At 38.9% G+C, this 22462-nt stretch overlaps 1 protein-coding gene across 8 annotated transcripts in view; it reads left to right on the top strand.

Annotated features, from left to right (window-relative positions):
* Positions 1-22462, top strand: part of Enox2 (ecto-NOX disulfide-thiol exchanger 2) — a 281277-nt gene that overhangs the window by 246048 nt on the left and 12767 nt on the right. For all 8 annotated transcript variants that reach the window (XM_038316243.2, XM_038316241.2, XM_038316238.2 and 5 more), the window contains 3 exons: positions 18-124; positions 9092-9206; positions 20290-20471. In XM_038316243.2, coding sequence (XP_038172171.1) covers positions 18-124; positions 9092-9206; positions 20290-20471 — 404 coding nt within the window. The remainder of the gene's footprint in view (positions 1-17; positions 125-9091; positions 9207-20289; positions 20472-22462) is intronic.

Raw genomic sequence — 22462 nt, 5'->3', positions numbered from 1 at the left:
CTGATTTGATGCTGCAGTTGAGCAGATAGTAGCTGTGTACCATTCTGCTTCCAAACAGAAGGCATGGGACCACTTCACAAAAGCCCAGCGTAAAAACATCAGTGTCTGGTGCAAACAAGCTGAGGTTGGTAACTTTCTACTCTGGCACCTCCTCTTGGGGACAGTTTCCTTCCTTAACAAGTTATTGATTTGGGGGTTTAACCAGAATTAAATAGTCCAAGCTCCCATGGTCACAACAAGGCCCTAATGAAACACTAAAATGTGTTCTATACCCTGTCAACATCCAGACCCCTTGCTGGCAAAAAATAATAAATATGCATGTGTTGTCTTAAGTGCATCCTGCTGGATAGAAATTCAGTGAAAATGCAGCTGGGATAATTGTAAGTTTACTTCTCCACACTAGCTGGTCTTGAGTACAGTGATAATTACTGACCTGTCCTTCTAGCATTAATATTATTAGGGCTGTCTTCCATTTATTAAAGTGCATTGACAGTTGAGGCTAGCAGCTGTCTGCTGGTACTCTGGAGCAAAGAAATTTCTGAGCTTCTTTTATCAGATCTGTCCAGCTGTCTGTACATGCAGGAGATTTAAAGGGAAGAAAGGACTGTGATTTCAGATCAAGGTCGACACATACCCTTCTGCTTGTGCTCCAGGAAACCTTTAGCAGAACACTACAATATGTGTAATATGATTCGGTTAATAGCCTGCGTCTAAAGATAAAGTACATGGGAGGTTTGTTTCCACTGAACTACCTGTGGAAATAGTTTTAAGGGTATCTCCGTGCCCATAGGAAGCCTCCTTCCCTGGGCCTGATTTTTTTTTTTGTCTATATATACAGCAACTTTTTCAGCTTCACCTATGGTTTATTTGGCCATTCTGGTAACAAATTCTATATCGTATCCATAGTTCAACGTCTCATATTCATCTTTCTCTTTCTCTGTGCTGACAGTTGAACTCAGGGTCTTGTATATTTTAGACAGACACTTTCCCACAGAGCTATAGCCTCAGTGCCCAACACTTAACATCCACAAGCACTGTACACTCGTTATATCGCCCAACCGTAAGCCTTACAGTTAATGCCGTGGATACAGGCTACTTGTGGACTGAGAGTCCAACAAGAATTCAACTGTCAGCTTTTGTTACATTTGTAGCTTGCTGGATTGAGCAAGTTATTCAGCATCTCTTGATCCCTATTCCTTTGCCCGTTAATTGGTGATGATAACAATGGAACCAGTTTTATAAAATTAAATGTTTAAGAAATGTATGAGCAGTTTGAAAATGTAAATGTGTTATTTCAGTTTATTATTAAACAACTCAATACAGGATAATGAGTAGGTGTAGAACCCATGCTTTGCATGTAGCAAAAGTGAAATTCAGAAATGTTAAATGACTTCACAAAATTACACAAGTAGGAAGTGAGTAGCAATTATTCTCCTCTGAGCTCTGCTACAGACTTCCATGTAGTTTTGGACAGATCTTCTAATCTCTGTGAGACTTAGTTTGCTAACCTTTGACAAGTCAGCAATATTCTCTCTACACTGTCCTTTTACGAATAGGTAAGCTATTTGTATGGGAACAGCTTCAAATCTTGACAAACATTTAAGGAAAAATAAACCAAACTCTGGTCCTAAACTTGTATCTGTAAGGCTTCAGTTCTAGGTCAGCAGAGAGAACTGGGAATCACTGGGAAATCTCGTGAAGACATCTATCCAGTGAGGGTATAGAATTATAAAAGGCTAATAGCATTTTCATTCATTTTTGATCTCTAGTATCATGTTGGCACTCAAACATTTTCAATTTTGGAAACATTTTAGATTTTGAATTTGGTGGATTAGTAATTCTTAACCTACATTAAATATCTCCCTTCCCTTTAATATACATAGGCCTGCATACCTTTTAGATGGTCTAAGATCTAAGCTCCCCAGAATTTTTAAGGAAAGCCCTACAGAGAAGAAAGGGACTCACTTCCCAAGGCAACAACTATCAGGCAATAAAATATTCCCCAAAGTAGATGTGGTAGCACACGCTTGAAATCAATCCCAGCAGGCTGAGGCAGGAGGACCATACATTCAGTGCCATCCTAAACTATATAGTGAACCCTTATCTCAAAAAATTTCCCCATCAAGGCTCTGAATATACTAAGCCTGACTACCTAGGGAGTATATACGTTATTCTTAAGCTGAATTAGGGTCATAGTAAAGATGGCTGTCGTGGTGAACTGGACATTTCTCCAGAGCTCTAGAGAACTGAGAATCATAGAGCCCATTATACAGTATTGTAAAAACCTCCTAGGCAGGAGTGGTAGTGATAAGATGCACGGGCATAATGGTTTGCCAAGAGCTACATGTTCCATCTGTGCCTTGTTGGTCAAACCTGCTTCCTGTGTATTTGATTAGATTAACTCCAGGCCTACCTTCCTTAGTCCTGGTAACTAGAACTGATAGTGACTCATAGCTAACTCATGACGTTCCTCTGCTTGCTTTTACATTCAACACTGAGACATATCTCATGGCTTTCCTTTGAGCTTGCCTTCCCTAAACCTCAAAGCATTCTTCCTCTTTGCATTGCTGTCTCCTGAACTGTGGTTTGGTGCTATTATTTTCGTTTTTGCTTTCAACTCCACAAATTCTCTGCTGATAGCAGACCACTGAGAAGATTTAAGAGATATAGCCTATGGGAAGTGAAAAAAGCTATCTTCTTCAGATGCGACTGCCTTTTAGCGCACCCCCACTGAAAATCAGAACAACTCAAAAGTCAGGTGTTCCATCAAGTTAGAAGTTTTGACAACTCCTTCCCAGTCGCCTCAGGGAACAAATCAGCTGCTGGAAGGCTCATGTCAGAAGGTACCGTTCCTTGTCTCAGTGTCATGCATCTACCCGCATTTCTTATCCTGCTGAGTGAGGGATAGAGAAAGCATGAACTTAGGGGGAAAAACCGTCTGTGAGGAACTCTAGATACTGTGAAGAAGTCCGTGCCAAGCTGATGTGTTTGGAAATGAGTCTTTTTAATTGCTTTGGCTTTCCTGGTTGGGCTCCTAGAAATGAAATGCTAAGAAAAAGATGCTAAGAGGGCTGAAGCCCTCCTCTTTTTGCAGGTTGATGCCTACAGTCACAGTTGTATTTACGATGGGGGCTCCTTCCTACAGAATCATTTGAAAAATCTGTGTTTTGCTCAAACTGACCCACACTCGGTGCTACAGCTTGGATAATGTATAGAAACTAGAATCATAGCCATAAACATGAAGATGATAGCTTCTTGCACCCTTCCTCGCAGAAGATTTTACACCACTGAGCTGAAAGAAAAGGGCTTTGATGATTGTAATTGACAAAATACCCTTTTCCATTTACTTCCATTTCATAGTGTGAAGAACTGTTTGTAGATAGATAATGAAGTCATCTGTGCACCCTTGGTTTAGTACTCACTTGCATTAAGACTGGCTGTTGGCCTTCAGCCATCCAAAGCACACTAACTCAATTTTGCATCAACCTAATTTGTATTTCCATTATTTGCCATACAGGAGGCAAACCTGTGTTTGTGAGTTGCTTCATTTTATTAAATGATATTTCAGAATCAAATTGTTCTGTGAGTGTACATGCTACTTATTTCCCTAGCCTCTGTTCTTTCCATTCCCTCCTGACTCTTTTCCTACCATGGTTCTTATTAATACTGAAAAATTATAGGTTAGTAGGGTCTTGTTACACATTTAATAAGGAGTGTTGATATTCTGGTAATAATGTTCCTATCATAAAGCATGAGTAAGATCAATTAAAGTCCACATAAATTCTTGTGAAACTATGGTTAAATAATTAATATGTAATGATTTATGATTTGCTTACTTTGTAATAAATCAAAGATGTCAGCTGGCACAAAGTGGTTCTTTGCATGAATTTCCTTCTGTCTCTGGTTCATTTCATTCTATAAGAAAGTGCTTTTTGTTCTCCATTGTGGAGCAGTGGAAAAATCTAAGTTTCAGAAAGGGTTGCCACCATTAGAGCAGACTCTAAATTATTACAATGCCATTTCAGAAATCACTACCTGTTCAAAATGAGATGTACCACATATTTACAGTGGGCAAAAGGGTGGCATAGAAACTTTAGAGCCACTTATTTTTAAAAAGTATTCTGCATGTCTCAGAAAATTTCGTGTAGTGACTAACACCTGCAAATTACTGAAAACCTTTTTGCATGCTATTCCCACATTTTGGTTGCAGTGCTATATCAAGATGTCAGAATGGGAAATGGAGCAAAACTGAGATACAGCTATTACTTTTGATGTCTGAGCTTCAGTTAGGAATCCACTCCCTACCCAGTCTTATATCTGAGCTATTTAGAAGGTCTTTTGGGGGGTGCATTCCACCTTGCAGTCTGTTACTCTGAAAGCATTTGTAAGGATTTCTTTCTCAAAGCTTTTCTGATCCACCAGAAAATTCAGAAAATGGATGCAGAGTACTTTAATGGTAAAGGTTTCCAAGAATTAACAAAGTCTCACTTTTCTTAGAAGTAGCCTATCATTTATCAAATGGGCCTTCTAAATTTTCTTTAATATGGTACCCCATAGCCTCTGCTGTTCTCTTTGCTTCTACTCCAATTGTATGACTTAGTATTGTGTATTTGTAGAAAAATAATGATATGAGCTTTAGGGAGTTTTTTTATAGCCAAGGATTGTATAGTGTACAGTGCAGTCCACTGAGTAAATTAGAAAATGTTTCCCTGAGTTTTTCATTATTCTCATTTCATTATTAGCTAAAATAACCGACAATTCTTGTCCCTGAGGTATTTTGAAGCATTTAGGTAAAATTTGCCCCAGGTGTGTTATATTTATAGGGGTGTTTTGAAACTGTAAAAGACCTCTAGGTAAGACATCATGTAGTTATTGAAGTCTTTGTATTTCTAAGATCTTAAGCTGTCTTGCCAAACTGGAAGCAAAAAGATGCTTTGTGAATGCTGGGAAGCTACAGGACCATTCTTAGTTGTAAGATCTTGCTGCCCTGGGATATTTCCCTAGAATGAACACAATTTACTCTCACGAGAAATGTAATAACTTTATCAGCGTTAGTGACATGTGTGTGAGTTGAGAGTTGGTGTCTGATTATACCCTGTGACAGCCTATGTTTTTATTAGAAATCAAGAAAGCACACAGCTTTTCCTGATGCAGTAAACTGTACAGTATTTGAATTTGCCAGTGTCAAATTTTATTATAATCACCTTCCAGTAACAGCCCTGCTGCTAACTGAAACTAAATCCTATGAGGTAGAGTGCATTCAGAGGAATGAGATTCCCTGATTGTTCTTCATGCAGCGAGTCTGAATAAGACATAGCACATCTTTTTCATGACACACCCCTCTAAAGTTCATCTATCACAAGCAAGTCAGTGTTTTCTTCTATTTTAAGTAAAGTTCCTGCAGTACATGGGAGGTGCTATGTGAACATCTGATTTTTTTGTTACTTCTTAACAATCAGTGATGACTCGCTTTGTAAAGAATCCATTTAGTGTTAATCGAAACTTAACTGGAACTAGAAATCATTTTTTTTCCTGATAAAGGAATGAAAAAATAGGATAGTGACAAACTATGACATTATTAATAAATCCATTTGAAGGCCAGGTGTGGGTGGCACATGCCTTTAATCCCAGCATTCAGGAAGCAGAGACAAATGAATCTCTTGAGTTCAAGGCCAACCTGATCCAGAGTGAGTTCCAAGACAGGCAGGACTACTTTGTGAGACCTTGACTCAAAAAGAAAAAGAAAAGAAAAAAGCAAGAAATGTATATAATGCTTATAAATGCGATAATTTATACCAGACAGCTATAGATGTTTCTGATATTACACCCCAATAGGAGTTAACCTAGGTAGGGTGGTCTCAGCTTAACACCTAGAAAATCAGTACAGTCAAGTGATGTTTAAATGATTTCAAATTGCTCTGATATTCATAGTTCTCATTCTTACTTGTTTTGGTATAATGTGCGTGTGTGAGTGTGTGTGTGTGTGTGTGTGTGTGTACATGTTGACATGTATGTTCATTTATGGGTAAGAATGTGTTTGATCACAAGCATATATTTGAAGACCAGAGGTCTACACTGAATGTCTTTCTGAATTGTTACTCCCTTCCACACAGTGGATTGCAATTTATTTCTGATGACTGAGCTTTCTAGTCTTAGAAGTGTAGTGTACAACAAGAGCTACTTTGCTTTGGGTTAGTATGTGTGTGAGTGTGTCTATGTAGTAGGTTTCTTGTTCATGTCACATCTTAGGTATACTAGCTAAGTATACCTAGTTCTTGTATGTGCTGTTTCATTATATTATAGAGTGATTTTTATCACCTTCTAATCAATCCCTCATTATTCCACTCCTTTCTGTGGTAAAAAAAAAATCTTCACATTAAGTATTTCTTGATTAAATTTTGTTATGCTGATTAAATTCTATCACCAAATGTTAAATCATTTCATTAAAATTTTTACTGTACAAAGATATGTGGAAGGAAATGGCAATAACATCATAAAGGTCTGCAGTAAGAACTTTTGTTTAATGTGGAAAATAAAGTAACTTTTCATTTCTTAGTTCATTATTTCTGGATAGAAGAACTCTTTTATTTTAAGCTAAATTAATCTGTGAGTTATTTTTAAAGTATCTGACCTTTTGATATAATTTCCTATCTTTTTTTTAATATGAGCACAATTTCTTTATGCCAGGAAGATAGTTAAATAGATACTTGATTATTTGTTTGCTGAGTACCACATCTGAATCACTTCAAGGTTGTTCTGTCGTTCTTTTTCTGGAAAATGTAATCTTAACCTAGTTTCTGAGATGTCCAATGATTTTGGTGGTTATCCTAGATATAAGTATTATAGTGTAAAAATTATGGACTCTTCTACACTCTTCCAAAATGTTCGCTTTGTGTTATTTTGCTTAAATGATCATTTTAATTGTTTTTATTCAAGCTAGAGGTTTATTGGATAGAAGTTCCAGTAACAGTTTGGCTCCTTTAGCCTTAGCTAGACTGCTTAGACTCTCTTGTGCTTCCTTGGTGGAAAAAGCATGCAAAACTTTGAAAGGATTTTAGATACAAACTGTAAACAATCTCTGTGTGTGTGTCTTCCTTTCTCCCTTCTGCTTACCTTCCTTTATGCCCCCCCCCATTTCTTCTTTCTAAGATTCCCTTCTTACTCTCCAATGACTGTTTTTCTTTTTACAACTCTCTTGCAATTATTTAGGCCACAAAGGCTGGGTGTTCTACTAGAAATTTAGCTACCCTGTGACTGAATAACTCTGATCTGCTCTCAAACTAAGAGGAAAATCTGGGAAACTTGTTTCTTCCAAATGCCAATTCCTCTTCATAATATGCCTACTTTGTTCCCTGTCCATTGACATCAAGTAGCTATGTATTTTGGTTTGTCCAAACATTATAGCTATTGTCCATGAGAAAGTTAGTCTTGTAGAAGGTTGCTCTTAGCAGCTCTTTTTTTTTTGTTTTGTTTTGTTTTTTATTATTTATTATTTTTATTAAAAATTTCTGCCTCCTACCTGCCTCCCATTTCCCTCCCCCTCCCCCCTCCCCTCCCCTTCCTTTTCCAGTCCGAAGAGCAGAAAGGGTTCTCTGCCCTGTGGGAAGTCCAAGGTTCTTCCCCCTCCATCCAGGTCTAGGAAGGTGAGCATCCAAACAGGCTAGGCCTCCCCAAAGCCAATACATGCAGTAGGATCAAAACCCAGTGCCATTGTCCTTGGCTTCTCAGCAACCCTCATTGTCTGCCATGTTCAGGGAGTCCGGTTTTATCCCATGCTTTTTCAGTCCCAGTCCAGCTGGCCTTGGTGAGCTCCCATTAGATCAGCCCCACCATCTCAGTGGGTGGGTGCACCACTTGCGGTCCTGACTTCCTTGCTCATGTTCTCCCTCCTCATTTGGACCTTGGGAGCTCAGTCCGGTGCTCCAATGTGGGGCTCTGTCTCTATCTTCATCCATCGCCAGATGAAGGTTCTATGGTGATATGCAAGATATTCATCAGTATGGCTATAGGATCGGGCCATTTCAGGCTCCCTCTCCTCAGCTGTCCAAGGAACTAGCTGGGGACATCTCCCTGAACACCTGGGAACCCCTCTAGAGTCAAGTCTCTTGCCAACCCTAAAATGGCTCCCTTAATTAAGATATATACTTCCCTGCTCCCATATCCACCCTTCCTTTATCCCAACCACCTCATTCCCCCAAGCTCTCCCCATCCTCCCCTTCACGTTTTTCTCTCCCCATCTCCCCTTACCCCCATCCCACCCCACCCCCAAGTTCCCAATTTTTGCCTGGCAATCTTGTCTACTTCCAGTATCCAGGAGGATAACTATATGTTTTTCTTTGGGTTCACCTTCTTATTTAGCTTCTCTAGGATCACGAATTATAGGCTCAATGTCCTTTATTTATGGCTAGAAACCAATTATGAGTGAGTACATCCCATGTTCATCTTTATGGGTCTGGTTTACCTCACTCAGGATAGTGTTTTCTATTTCCATCCATTTGCATGCAAAATTCAAGATGTCATTGTTTTTTTACCGCTGAGTAGTACTCTAATATGTATATATTCCACACTTTCTTTATCCATTCTTCCATTGAAGGGCATCTAGGTTGTTTCCAGGTTCTGTTTTTACAAATAATGCTGCTATGAATATAGTTGAACAAATGCTTTTGTAATATGATAGGTCATCTCTTGGGTATATTCCTAAGAGTGGTATTGCTGGGTCCTGGGGTAGGTTGATTCTGAATTTCCTGAGAAACCACCACATTAGCAGCTGATTTTTGTTGTATCTTCTAAAACTACAAAAATCGTGGTTTAGAGTTCTGTTCAGGAAAGCTGTTGATGGAGGGGAAATAAGAAGCAGCAAAATTAAAGAACCCAACATGGGAAGGTATAATGACCAAACTCTAAAGGGAAATTCCAGAACTCCACACAAGAGCCAAGTGTGCCTTTTAGCGAGACTGTGTAGTTTCAGTATGCTGTTGTTGCCTTTTTGTTTAAGAGCACCCTGAGAGTTTTTAATATGTCCCCATACCTCCGTCCATTTCCTCAACATTTTCTAAGTTTTCCCCCTAAAATACATACCTTTTAACCTTAGGAAATTCGCAACATTCATAATGATGAATTAATGGGAATCAGGAGAGAAGAGGAAATGGAAATGTCTGACGATGAAATAGAAGAAACGACAGAAACAAAAGAAACGGAGGAATCAGGTAATGATCATTGTGGTGGGTTATATGTAATAAGCATTTCCTTGCAGTGGCAGTATTTTCAAACCTTTAAAACAAGTTAAGATGATATATACATCAACCCACCAGACTAGACATCAGATAGAAAACAAGTTGATGGGGCTATATGAGTAAACACTGGCTAAATATCAAACCTCTGTCTACAGGGTTTTCTGTTCTTCATGTATCCCCTTTTCATTTGAAGTGCCTAATTTAACATATGCACTTTTTTCAAAAAAATAAAACCCCCACTGGACATTTAGGTATCATTGTTCCATATTTGATTTGGATTTATTCATATTCTCTTCAACTGTGAGAAAAATCTGCATAAATGCTAGATTACTTATACATTCTACCCAAATCAGTAACAGATAGATATGAAGTTGATTATATAATTTAGAAGAAACTGTCAAGATTTTTTTTAAAGGCTTAGTCAGTGCTTACCATGCAACGTGAAGACCTAAGTTCAGATCTCTAGCATCTGTAGAAAAAATTAAAAGCTGGAACAGAGGGCCACACCTGTGATCCGGATGCTGAGGAGTTGGAAACCGAAAGATTCCTGGAACCTGGCCAGCCAATCAGTAAGCTTCACGTTTGGCAAGAAACCCTGTTTCAAACACAAGGTGGAGTGTGATGGCACAAGAAACCCAGCATTAATATCTACTTGCACATGTCCATGCACATCACGTACACATGCACACCCCCTAACACACACAGTTTAAAGAAGATTTTGGACTAGTGCATAGAAAATTAAATATTTCCATAAAGTCCAAAAATTAAAATCTACCAAGTAATAAATAACTATCGCAGTTACTTAGCAAACATATTGGGTACCAAATAGGAGTCCACAAAGGTTGTCTGGGTGAAGGCTTTTATTCTATTCAAGTATTAGCAGGACCTCACAGAAGCTATGATGTTGATATCCAGTGGGCCTATAAGGTAAGCTTCAGGAACAATAAGACAACACTTTACCCATTAGTTCATCATAAATTACTGTGGAAGGAAGATCATCACAAGACTGAATACCTGCCACCAGACCAGTGTTTCCAGTAAACCACTGCAAACAATATTAGGACTTTAATTATATGGAATGCAGTCTAAAAATGCATTAGGCTAGGGAGATGTCTCAGTATGTAAAAGCTTTTCCTTTGGCAAACACGAGGACCTGAGTTCAAATCCCCAACAACTACATATAAAGCCAGGCATGGCCTTGGATGCCTGTAACCCTAGCATTGTTTGGGGTTGGGGGCACACAAGATCACTGGAAAATGATAGAACAAAACACCCAACATCATTCTTTTCTGGTGTCTATGTATGCATGTGGCTGTGCACATCTGCACACACAGGTCATATATACATACACATTTTTAATTAAAAAAAAAGCACTAGGCCTGAATTTCAAATATCTGAAGTCTACTCTCCCAGATCCCTCCCTGACAATCATCTGCCATGTCATAACAACTGACTTGGATTTTGTGGTGGTCAGATTATTTCATCCAGTCATTTCATTGCTGTTGTATGCCAAGCAAGTTGTAAATATTAGAAATATAATAATTTAGTGTCTTTAATTTAACTTGTCATGTGGTAGGAGTACATATCAATTGGCTGAAACTCAAATCTGCATTTGGTCTCATGTAAGGGGTCTTAGAATCTTCACTCCATAAACAAAAAATCTTACAGAAAAAGAAAAAAAACCATCAAGTCGGACTTTTTAAAGCTATCCATTAGCTATTGTAATGAAATTTTCTCTATTTTTGTGATATACTAAACATAAAAACTATTGTCTGTGCGTGATACTTTCTATAAGCATTGGTTAGCATTTTCAGAATATTGAATTGCTGCAAATAAATACTACAAACCTATAGCCAAAATAAAGAAAAGTCTGTAATAATAGTGAAGCTATTCAACTTCACTAAGTGCTTCACTAAGATGTGTTAGAGCAGATTAATTATGACTTGTAGTATTGCCTCCACTTCAGTATCTCCAGCATCATATACACTGCTTATACGTTGTTATAGTGGGATAGATGCAACCTAATTTTGAGCATCCACTTGATGGATTGCAGAGTTTGAGGAGGTAGTGGGGGAGGTGAGGGGTATGTGGGAAATCCATACTGAATGCACTTACTAGGGATATATAATTGCATTTTGTTTCTGTATCTCTTCTGAGTTAAAAGCTGTATTGGCTACTGCACAGAGTCTTATTCGTTCAGAGACTGGAAACTCCCTGACAGATCATCTTATAGCTATTTTCTCTCCTGTTCCACATGCCAGGATGCTGCTTTGTCAAATAAAGCTATCTACAATAGACTTAATGGAGCTTACCAAATAGCTTTTCTCCCAGAAGGTTTCAATTCATTTTAATTCAAGGACTTTTGTGCATTTTTCTTCCCCTCGATCGTATCTAATTCTGTTATCTCACTTCTGTAGTACTCAGCTGCAGAAATCCTGCTTGACGTGAGCCAGCAAGAGTCTCCTTGGTTTTTATCTAAATCAGCTACGTTTTTTAGCTATCACATGTTTCCAATTAAAAGCTTAAGCAAGTAGATCGCCACGTTGTTGCTTTCTCTCACTGTGCTTCCCAGACTTGAATTCCAGGGGCCTGTGGCACATCTCTGGTTATCTTTTACCTCTCAAACTAAGTAAAACTAGTTACATTATCTAGTGTCACAGAATTTCTGTTCCTCCAGAGACTCTGTAGTAGCCCATATCTGTGACACAGTACTTGCAAAAGAAGAAAGGACTACTTTGCTGAAAGCAGTCTATTAAACGGGGAAATCCCATCAAATTGGATATTGTGGAATTGTTTCATTCTTTTGTTAATCGTGTGCCCAGTACACAGAAGAGCCAAGAGGGACTGTTCTCTTCATATCCCTTTTCCCTTCTTCAGTTAGATTAGTGCTCACCAAGACTGGTGCCCCTGAAAATCATTTTAGGCGTCCTAAAGGGTACAAGCTGTCAGTCAGGAGATACACAGTCTAGAGATCCAGGGTGTACTGCTGTCACTACAGTAAATCGTGTATTTATATGTGAAATTTGCTGTGAGAGGGGACATTAAATGTTAGCGACTCCCCAGGAACTTTGTTCACAAGTATGTTAATTAGAACATACAAATCATTGTACAAACCTTACTTCTCTGGAAAAGAAACATTGTAAACCTTGAGTATATACAATTTTTTATCAGTCATACCTCAATAAAGCTGAAGAAAATTAAAATTAAAAAAATATTTGTAAGATGCAGAGAGTCTGACCCAGAAGGTCTTTAATGGTGTTTCAGATACTTCAATTATTTAGATTCTGGTGGTCTGGGGACCATTTGAGAAACAGTGAAATAGACAAATTCTTCTTGATTGTTCTAGCCAAAATATTCTCTTCCAGGTTCCCAACTTCTCATCATTTAGCTTCCATTATTCTCACTTTAAGAATTTGAGCAATCGAGCCAGGCGGTGGTGGCGCACGCCTTTAATCCCAGCACTCGGGAGGCAGAGGCAGGCGGATCTCTGTGAGCTAGGCCAGCCTGGTCTACAAGAGCTAGTTCCAGGACAGGCTCCAAAGCTACAGAGAAACCCTGTCTCAAAAAAAAAAACAAAACAAAAAAGAATTTGACCAATTAATTATTACAAGTAATTAACATAAATATAAGTAAATCTGCATAAATTTAAAATACTACTTGGTGCTAACCTAGAAAGTACTGAATAGAATCTAACCAGGGCAAGAGATATCAGTGTGATCCCAAGTAGTCACAGCCAGCAACAATTGCTCAGGACCTTGAAAGGGGAACAGTTTTATGTATGATGTGGGCGAATAGAAGGAATAGGGAGTCAGTGATGGAAAGAGGCATAATATCTGCTGGGGGATAAAAGACTAGGTAGGCACAATGGGTCTAAAGTCTGGAGGAGAATACATGCCAGGCTCAAGTTTAGCATAGTAAGCTCTGTGGCACCATAAGCACTTGAGAGCATAGCACTACTACGATGAAAACATCATGGAATCTACATTGTAGGAGATAAGTTTGGAAAAAGGGAGACCAGCCTGATTCTGTTTTACAAATAGAGTCGTGAAATGATGAAGACTTGGACTCGAGCGACGACACTAGGAAGGAGCAAAATGACAAAAAAAAGAGACAAGAATGGAAATATGAGATTCATAAAGGAATGGATTCCAAAGGCTTTAGTGTAAAGCTGGTGTATAGATGAAGAAAAGTAAGGATCACTCAGTGAGCTAGTCTGAGAGACCAGGGAATAGTAGATGGGTGTATTTGATCACTAGAGCCAGAATAGCAAAATACCATCCCGTGGTTGACTTAAACAGTCATTTTATTTTATTTTTATTTTATTTTATGTGTATACATGTGTTTTGCCTGCCCAACATGTATGCAGTGTCCATGGAGGCCAGAAGAGGGGATTGGGTTCCCTGGAACTGGAGCTGCAGTTGGTTGTAAGTTGCCACATGAGTACCAGGAATTGAACCCAAGCTCTCTGCAAGAGCAGCCCGTGATCTTAACTGCTCAACCGTCTCTCCTGCTCTATGGTAGTGACTCTTGACCTGTGGGTCTCAACCCCTTTGGGGGAGCAAATGACCCTTTCACAAGGGTTGCATACCAGAAATCCTGCATATCAGATATTTACATTATGATTCATAACAGTAGCAAAATTACAGTTATGGTGTAGCAATGAAATAATTTTATGGTTGGGGGTCACCAAAACATGAACTGTATTAAAGGCCCACAGCTTTAGGAAGGTTGACAACCACTGGCCTGTAGAGTTGTGTTTTATAACAGATTTATTGTCTTAATTTTATTAACACTAGGAACTCAAGGTGGAAGTATCAGCAGAGTTAGTTCCACCCGAAGGCTGTGGGACATAATCTTTGTAGCCTCCTCACAGTTTCTGCCGTTTGGCAGCAATCATTGGCATTCTTTGACATATAGATTTATTACCCCAATCTCTGCCTTTATGCTCACATGAAGTATGTCTTATCTCCCTGCCCAAAGTTCTCCTTTCTGGAAGGGCACCAGTCATAAGATTAGGACCCACCATAATGACTACACTCTAACTTGATTACTTCTGTAAATGTCCTGTTAGTAAGCAAGATCCCATTCTTAGAGCTTCAACATCTTTGGGATGACAGGGAGGAACACAGTGCAATCCTCAGAACAGAGCTTGTATAGATGAACTGAAATTGAAGTATTTGTGTTGTTGTTATGGCTTATGTTGATGGGGAGGAGGCATGGGGTTGGCAGGGTTTTTGCTGAGTAGCCCAAACTGCTCGGGACCTCACTGTGTAGCCCAAGTTGATCTCAGACCTGATGGTTCTTCCTGTCTCTTCCTTCTGAGTTCTGGGATTACAAATGTGCCCTTTTAAATTGATTTTTGATGTTCAATTAAAGGGAAGAAAGTCATGAAGAATGTGACTTCTTCAGTACTTGAAGATGTGGCAACATTTATGGGAAATTGTGGAAATGAAGTCCTAGAAAAAAAGAACAAAAGGGGACTCAAAGTCAGAAGATGCTTACATTCTCATGAGAATTGTCTCTATGATGAAAGTAGGGGAAGCTGAAAGTTATGTATGCAGCCCAGACTTCTGTATATAGTAAGAGATTGGTCATTCATTAATCACATAAGCTATTTAGAAGTAAGACCATGGAGAGTGAGCGATAGATATTGAGTACATACTGTGGAAGCATGGAAGGAAGAGAAAGGAGCTGAGAGATCCCATCAGCTAGGACCAACATGATTCCATATTAATCTAGCTACCTAATTCCACAAATTCCTTTAAAAGTACTCTGAGGCCCAAGAGAAAGAGCAGAGAGAGTTGAGTCAGGTGACCATGAGTTACAGACTGGGATGGTCAGCTTGGTCAAAGGTTTTTCAGGAGACTGAAGAAATATTGGGTGCTGAGGAGTTTGCAGTACAGTCTATCCAGAAACAATTAACTGACTGAATGGAGTTGGCCATTCCAAGAGATTAAGGATTTAAGAAGGAGAACAGAATCTTAGAGTGATGAAGGGCTAGGAGGCAACTAACCAATTAGGATGAATTCTTTACTTGATAGAGGGATGTAGGTGATATAGAAAGGAACCATGATGCTCCAGATGCATCCATTTTGGTAGAAGACTGGTTAGAGAGAAATAATGACATGTAGAGGCAAAGAGAATAAGACTTTGTGAGATCAGGGAAACTACTCGAGATTTTGCCTGAACCACCTTGCAGCCACCTCTATAGGTTGTACTTACATCATCTCCCTGTCTGGTTTTTTTTTTTTAGCTTTTAACCCTTTAAGAATTGCTAAGGCTTAGATTTTTCATGAACCTTGAGAAAAATGTTGCACATTTTCTTTCTATCTTCTTGTCGCATTTTTTTTAGCTTCTCCAGTCATAAAGTTTTCCAAGAATAGCTTAATAACTTAATGCATTTAGCATTATTTGGCTTTCTTTCCTTTACGCCATCGAATATTTTTAATGGCACGAAGTCTGTTTTGATTCTTCATTGTACAGAGACATGTCTGAGATTCTGCTCTCAAAGGCTCCTCTAGGAGGCTATGTTCACAGCTGCCTTCATTATTTTCATATTGTCATGAGAACCTGGCAGCCTTCAGATCTAAGGAGCAATTGGCATAAAGAAAAACATTCTCCACATACGGAATAGTCAGAAAAGAGAAGCTGAAAGTTAACGATGGCAGAATAGGAATGCATCCACTGTACTAGGCTCTACAATGTCAAGACTGGTGGGTTCACTTACTCAAACATAGTATTCAAATTCAAAGGTAATATTGAACCTTTCAGTGTTCTGACCATGTACAAAAGACTCCAACTTCAGGAACAGGCCCAATTAATATTAAGTCTGTGAAGGGAAGACTTTGTGTTCTCATTAAAATGACACTTTAATTTCAGAGTAGAAGTTACATTTTGTCAAGAATCCCTCCCCCTAGCAGTAGATGGTTACCTTGTTTGTTTGGTTTTTTTTCTCAGTGACAGGTATAAACTGAGGAGATTATTATCTGCCCCTGCTTCTGTCAGTGCCCGTCACTCTGCCCTCTCCCCCGGGCAGTATACAAGCACTCTCTCCTCATCATTTTCTTAAAGGGAATTTTTTTTTCACACTTAAACTTGAGATTATGCCTCTAAGCATTGTCCTGAATCTGCCTTTCCCTCAGTCGTGCACCTCCAGTGACACGTAGAGTGAGAGCCTACACTGGCCTGTAGGACTGTAGTATGTGAAGAAACCAAAGGAGGAAGATGGAATGTTGCCATTTTGTTTTGAGCCATATAGATCACCAAATGACATTCAAACCACAGCAGAAACAAACAACTGTCCATCTATAGGAATCCCGATTTACAGAGGAACCTGTATGCCTATGAAGCGGATGCTATAAGAGCTTGAGGTGCTGTCCTTGGGGCTGATTCAGCAAACAAACCAAATATTGCTTCCTCTGTTTGACAGGTGGTTAATGTCCCTTTTCCTATAGCATTTTGTTCATACACGAATCATTGTATCATCTTTCTCTCGTGCTGTGAATGCCCGATGAAAAGTATCTCATGCCCCTGTGGGTTGACATAATAATGGGTAAATAATATTTAGAGATCTAGAAATGCAAATCTCTACATAATGGCTTTCTCTTCAAAGACATAAAATCTGTGTGGTTACAGAAGTAATTAAAATCAGTTAGAAAAATCACACACAAAATGAATGTGCCCTCAGAAAGGGCTTTTGTAATTGATTAATTGAAATGTGAGATCCAAAACTACTATATCAAGATAATTACATGACCATTCATTGAAAACAAATGTGGACACTGAGAAATTCTTTCTATTACAGTGCCACCCTCTGCTTTTGGTAGACAATCTGACCATAGTAGCCTAATAACTTTAGGAATACTCCTAGGCTCAAGACATTTAATTAAACTCAGTTCTCCCTAAAGGCAGATTCCTTTTAGGAATGAGATATGTCTTAGTCTCAGGATAAAGTTCTCTTTAAATCCAGACATGGTATAATATGCCTCTAATTTCATCATTTGAGAGGAGGGGCAAGAGAAACAAGAGTTCAAGAGCATAAGTGATTACATAATGAGGCCATTCTGGAAATCCTGAGATTCTGTGTGAACACAATACATTTCTTTCTATATATAACTCATCTTTTAGTAGGGTAGAGATTGCATTTTGCTCAAGGTTTTGGATGTTTGGCTTCATCATGACAAAGAAGGTATAGCTGAGCTGTTCGTGTCATGGTAAACAGGAAACAGAGAGAGGAATGCTTGAATTAAAAATAAATTGCTGTGTAGACCAAACTGACCTCCACTTGAAGCCATCCTCCTGCCTTCTGAGTCCTGAGAATGTAGATATGTGCAGTCATGCATGGCTAGGGACTTTTTTGGTTTACTGTAGTGACAATGTGTTTTGACTGGTGTATTCAGAGCAATGACATTTAAACTGATTATCGGTATGATTGGATAAATGCCTACTATATTTGCTGAAGTTTTCTTTGGAGTGTCCTTGCCCCCTCCTCCTAACTTGTCCTCCATACTTTTTCTTCTTCATATGGCTTTAAGCATCTCCTATTATTTTTTCTCTTTCCTCAGTATATTATTATGCAGGTATCCTACATTAACAAAATATTTCCAATTCTCTCATCCCATGCATCATTGCTATTGTTCATTTCACATGTACAGAAGCATCCATAGTGTGTGCACTGTTACTGCCGCAATTTTGAACTTTATACTCTAAATCAATAAGAAAATTTAAAAGGTTTTATTTTGTCATCACAAACTCATCTTTTATGTTCTACTTTCCTGTGTGTAGATCTGAATTTCTGAACTATGTCATTTTTGTTGCTTCGAACAGCTTCTTTAATATTTCTTTCAGGGCAGATTTATTGTCAAAACTCACCCTCAGTTTTTATTTAGCTAAAGAAATCTTTACTTCTTCTTAATTCCATTCGAACATAATTTCACAGGGTACAAAAATTCTACACTGGTGACTTTTTTTTGCTAAAATATTTTCCTCCATTCTCTTGCTTTGTGTAGTTCTGGGAAGTCCTATGTAATATTTTTGTTTATTCCTCTCTACAGCTTTGTTCTGGCCTCTTTAAATAATTTCTTTATTTTGATTTGCTGAACTTTGAGTAGATTTGAGGGTATTTATCATTAATGCTCTACGAACTTCATGGATCTGTATGTAGTTTCATGCATGGCACAAGTTTAGGGAAATGTTTAGTCATGGTTGTTTCAAATGTTGCTTTTTCTCTTCTCTTTTGACTTTGCCATTTATGCATGCTTACACTGTTTGTACCAGGTTGCTGGATATCCTGTTATTTTCTTTTAGTCATTTTTTTTTCTCCCTGCTTTTGTTGTCACCTCAGTGCTTGTGTAGCCCAAAATTCATATGCTGAAATGTACTCACCACTTAACTAGTGGAATCTTGTGTAACCCTGGCTGGCTAGGTCAACTCAAAGTTCTAATCCCCCTGCCTCCACCTCTTGGGTGCTGCGATTAAAGCTGTATGCTACAATACCAAGTTATATGTGGCACTGGGGATTGAACCCACGGCTTCTTGAATGCTAAGTAAGCCCTCTACCACTGAAATACATCCTAGCCCTAAGTCTCGGTCCTTTGGTAACCCTGTTTTCATGGACAGTGAAATTCACCAGTGCTTCTCAAATGTGTTCCTATGCCCTTAAGTGGAACAAGATGTCTATAAGTCTAGAGCAGTGGTTCTCAACCTTCCTAATGCTGTAGTCCTTTAACACAGTTCCTCGTGTTGTGGTGACCCCCAACCATAACAGGATTTTCATTGCTACTTCATACTGTAATTTTGCTACTATTGTGAATTGTGCTGTAAATATCTGATCTGCAGGATGTCTGATATATGACCCACAGATTGGGAACTGCAAATCTCCAGTTAAGTATCTCCCTTTCTTCAATTCATCACGGCTCTTTTAAAACTGTCAAAGGTTCTGATCAAAGTTTTTCTTGGGGATAGGTCTAGTTAAGAATAGAATGTTCTGGCATTTCAAACTTCACAACTGTTCCTTCCCTGCTGTGAAGCAGAAAGGTTTTTCTCTGATATTCACTTTGAGGACCCGGTAGACTCACAAAAGTGTACCCAATACACACTTGTGGAGCTTTTAAGTCACAGGCTTGTCCATACTAACCTCCAGTAATTCAGTTTGTTTCTCTACCCTACCGCTGGTTCCCGTGAGGGTTTCTGCTCATGGCTTTGGGGTTCTGTACGATTTGATTTGTTGTGTTCAATGTCTCTGTCTCTAGTTTGAAGAGTTAATTTGCTGAATAATCTCAGTTCTCTGAAGACAATAAGAAGAGTTAGTTGTTAAGACAGTCTTGGCAATGCACACGTTTAATCCCAGCCCTTGGGAGGCAGAGAGAGGCCGCTCTATGTTTTCAAAGCTAGCCTGGTCTATATAACTCCAGGCCAGCCAAGGCTACTGGCCAGCCTGGTCTACGTAGCAAGTTCTGGGCTAGTCTGGGCTATGACGGGAGACCCTGTATCAAACAAACAAAAGAACCAAAAAGAGTTGTTTGGTTTGGGTTTGTCCAGCTTCCTACTCCCTGTCAAGATGCAGGGGGGTACAGAATTCATGTACAGAATGTGGAAATGTCATCTTGGTTCATGTGCTTGCTTTTCTTCTGTGATATTAGTGAATCTAGGTTTTTTTTAAAAAAGGATTTCTCTTTCAACCAAGTTTTTGTGTAGGCAATCATCTGTTCAAGGCAATCAGTCCTGTATTTGATCACTACTGTGCTCTTACCACTTGCTCCATTTCAGTGAAAGTAATGGGTGGTACTTGCAAATAGTTACCTTTGGTTTGGAGAATGTGAACCACAGTGAAAATAGTTGTGTATTGAAATCCTGTTACATTTGTGAGAGCAAGACCGTCTTGCTTTTTGTGTCCATCTTTCACTGCCATGAACAACTAAACTTGACCTAAAATTCCTTATGAAGCAGCTTTGTCTACACATTAATTAAAAGTACCAAGTTTTCATAGCACTCAGATGGACCACAAAAACATCTAGACACAAGGTTTAACATTTTCCATTTTCCATTGACTGTTTAGCCTTAGTCTCACAGGCCGAAGCTCTGAAGGAGGAAAATGACAGCCTCCGTTGGCAGCTAGATGCCTACCGGAATGAGGTGGAACTGCTCAAGCAAGAGCAAGGCAAAGCCCAGCGGGAAGATGACCCAAACAAGGAGCAGCAGCTGAAGCTCCTGCAGCAGGCCCTGCAAGGAATGCAACAGGTATGGGCAGCTGGTTTTGCTGCACCGTCTAGAAGGATAGCATCAGCTCTTTGTTTGCAAAAAGATCTGAAATTACTTCAGGCTATTTGAAAAACTTCAGTTACTTACATATGATAAAATGCTGATCAGTGAGTATTAAAACAAAAAAAAATAGTCTTTTAGAAAAAACAACAAACATCTCTTGATTTCCATGGAAATGGGGACCTTGTAATAAGTATCAGTGCTTTGGGATTATAATACCAGTTTGATTTTTATTTTCACACCAATTTATGTGAGTTTACAAGCACGTAATCCCAAGTACAAAAATTAAGGTAGAGTGCCAGAGACATGACTCCATGATTAAGAGCACTTGCTGCTCTTGCAGAGTATCAGTATTTGGTTCCCATCACCCACGCTGCTCAACTAACCACCCACGCTGGTCAACTTCCTGGTATCTGATGGCCTCTTTTGGCCTCCATGGGTTCATGTGTAATAAAAAATAAAATGGCAGTCAGGATGTAAAAAACAAATAAATAAATAGAATGAGCACTAAAGATTCATTTGAATCAAAAGAAAAATAAATAATTAAATCCAGTGGAAACTACATTCAAATGAAAGCTTGTTAATAATAACCTTGTGGTCAGTATCTCGACGTTTGTTGTGGCTATCACCACAGCGAGCCTCCAATTTCAAATCTATCAACACCTTTGACTATAGAGAAGGACTAGTGCTTCTGAGAAAGGACATGATCATATTCTGTCTTGACAGTCTACCAACCATCTTCCGTACATTTTAAATTGTGCAATACATTTCAACTCTGTGCCTGGAAGTTATCTAGGGCAAACTAATTGCTGGTGGGAAATTATAAATGACGAATGGGGAGTCTCTTCTGGCACTAGCATCCCTGTGTTATTACTTCTGTCACCATTGTCGTCCTGTGTGACAAGTATTATCACATTAATATTTCACCTTTCCCATTAGCAAAATGTGTGAAGTAATGCTTACCTTCCTTTTATTGTCACTACAGAGTTTAATTAGAATACATAAATTATATCAGGAATCTGTCTACCAAAAACTGTGTCCCTGTAGCCGCCCTTCAAAAGGCTTTGGCAACATACATTGTACCTTGGTTTCTAGCTGATGGCCTTTCGCAAGTCTAAAATAAGACCTTAAACATTTTTATCATTGTTTCTCTCTTCTTACATTGCTTTTGAAACCATTACAAATAAGAACCGTTCTGTTGCTTACATGCAAAGATCTCAGCAAGAAGTCTCTGCCTTCTAAAAATTAATTTCATTCACTTTGATTTCTTCCATTGGGAAAATAGTACTGTAGCCAATGAACAGCATTTTCCCATTTTATCGCAAAAGATTTATAGTAAATATGGATTTTGCCTAAGTAAAGGAGTGTCAGGGTTGCCTGGCCTGGCTTTAAATCTAATTCCGCTACTTTCTATCTGAATGGCCTTAGGAAAGGTCACATGAATTAATGTACATGAGTCCCTTAGCACAATGCGTACTTAGTTCATACTGGGAATTCAATAAATAGTTGCCATTACTGATAACAATAAATCCAGTTCCTTGGCTACTAGTATGGAAACTGACATGTGAAATTTGGATTCATGACTGTCTTACCTACACAAATCAAAGTTGGCATACCAGATGACATCACAAAAAATGTTTTCCAACATTAAATTCATGTCTCTGCAATAATTAAAATGCAGTTTGTACAGTATTAACTGCATGGTATGCTTACCTATGGCCAGGACACAGAAGAAGCTAAGCAATTGTGTTTATTAATTTCTCTGGTCCTTTAAAAATATGAACAAGTTCGGAGCTTACCAAACCCAGCTGGACTGGGACTGAAAAAGCATGGGATAAAACCGGTCTCCCTGAACATGGCGGACAATGAGGGCTGCTGAGAAGCCAAGGACAATGACACGGGATTTGGACCCTACTACACATACTGTCTTTGGGGGTGGGGGGGCCTGGCCTGTTTGGATGCTCACCTTC

Source organism: Arvicola amphibius, chromosome X (assembly GCF_903992535.2).
Source record: "Arvicola amphibius chromosome X, mArvAmp1.2, whole genome shotgun sequence".
Taxonomy (NCBI): Eukaryota; Metazoa; Chordata; class Mammalia; order Rodentia; family Cricetidae; genus Arvicola; species Arvicola amphibius.
This window is presented reverse-complemented; position numbering and strand designations above follow the sequence as displayed.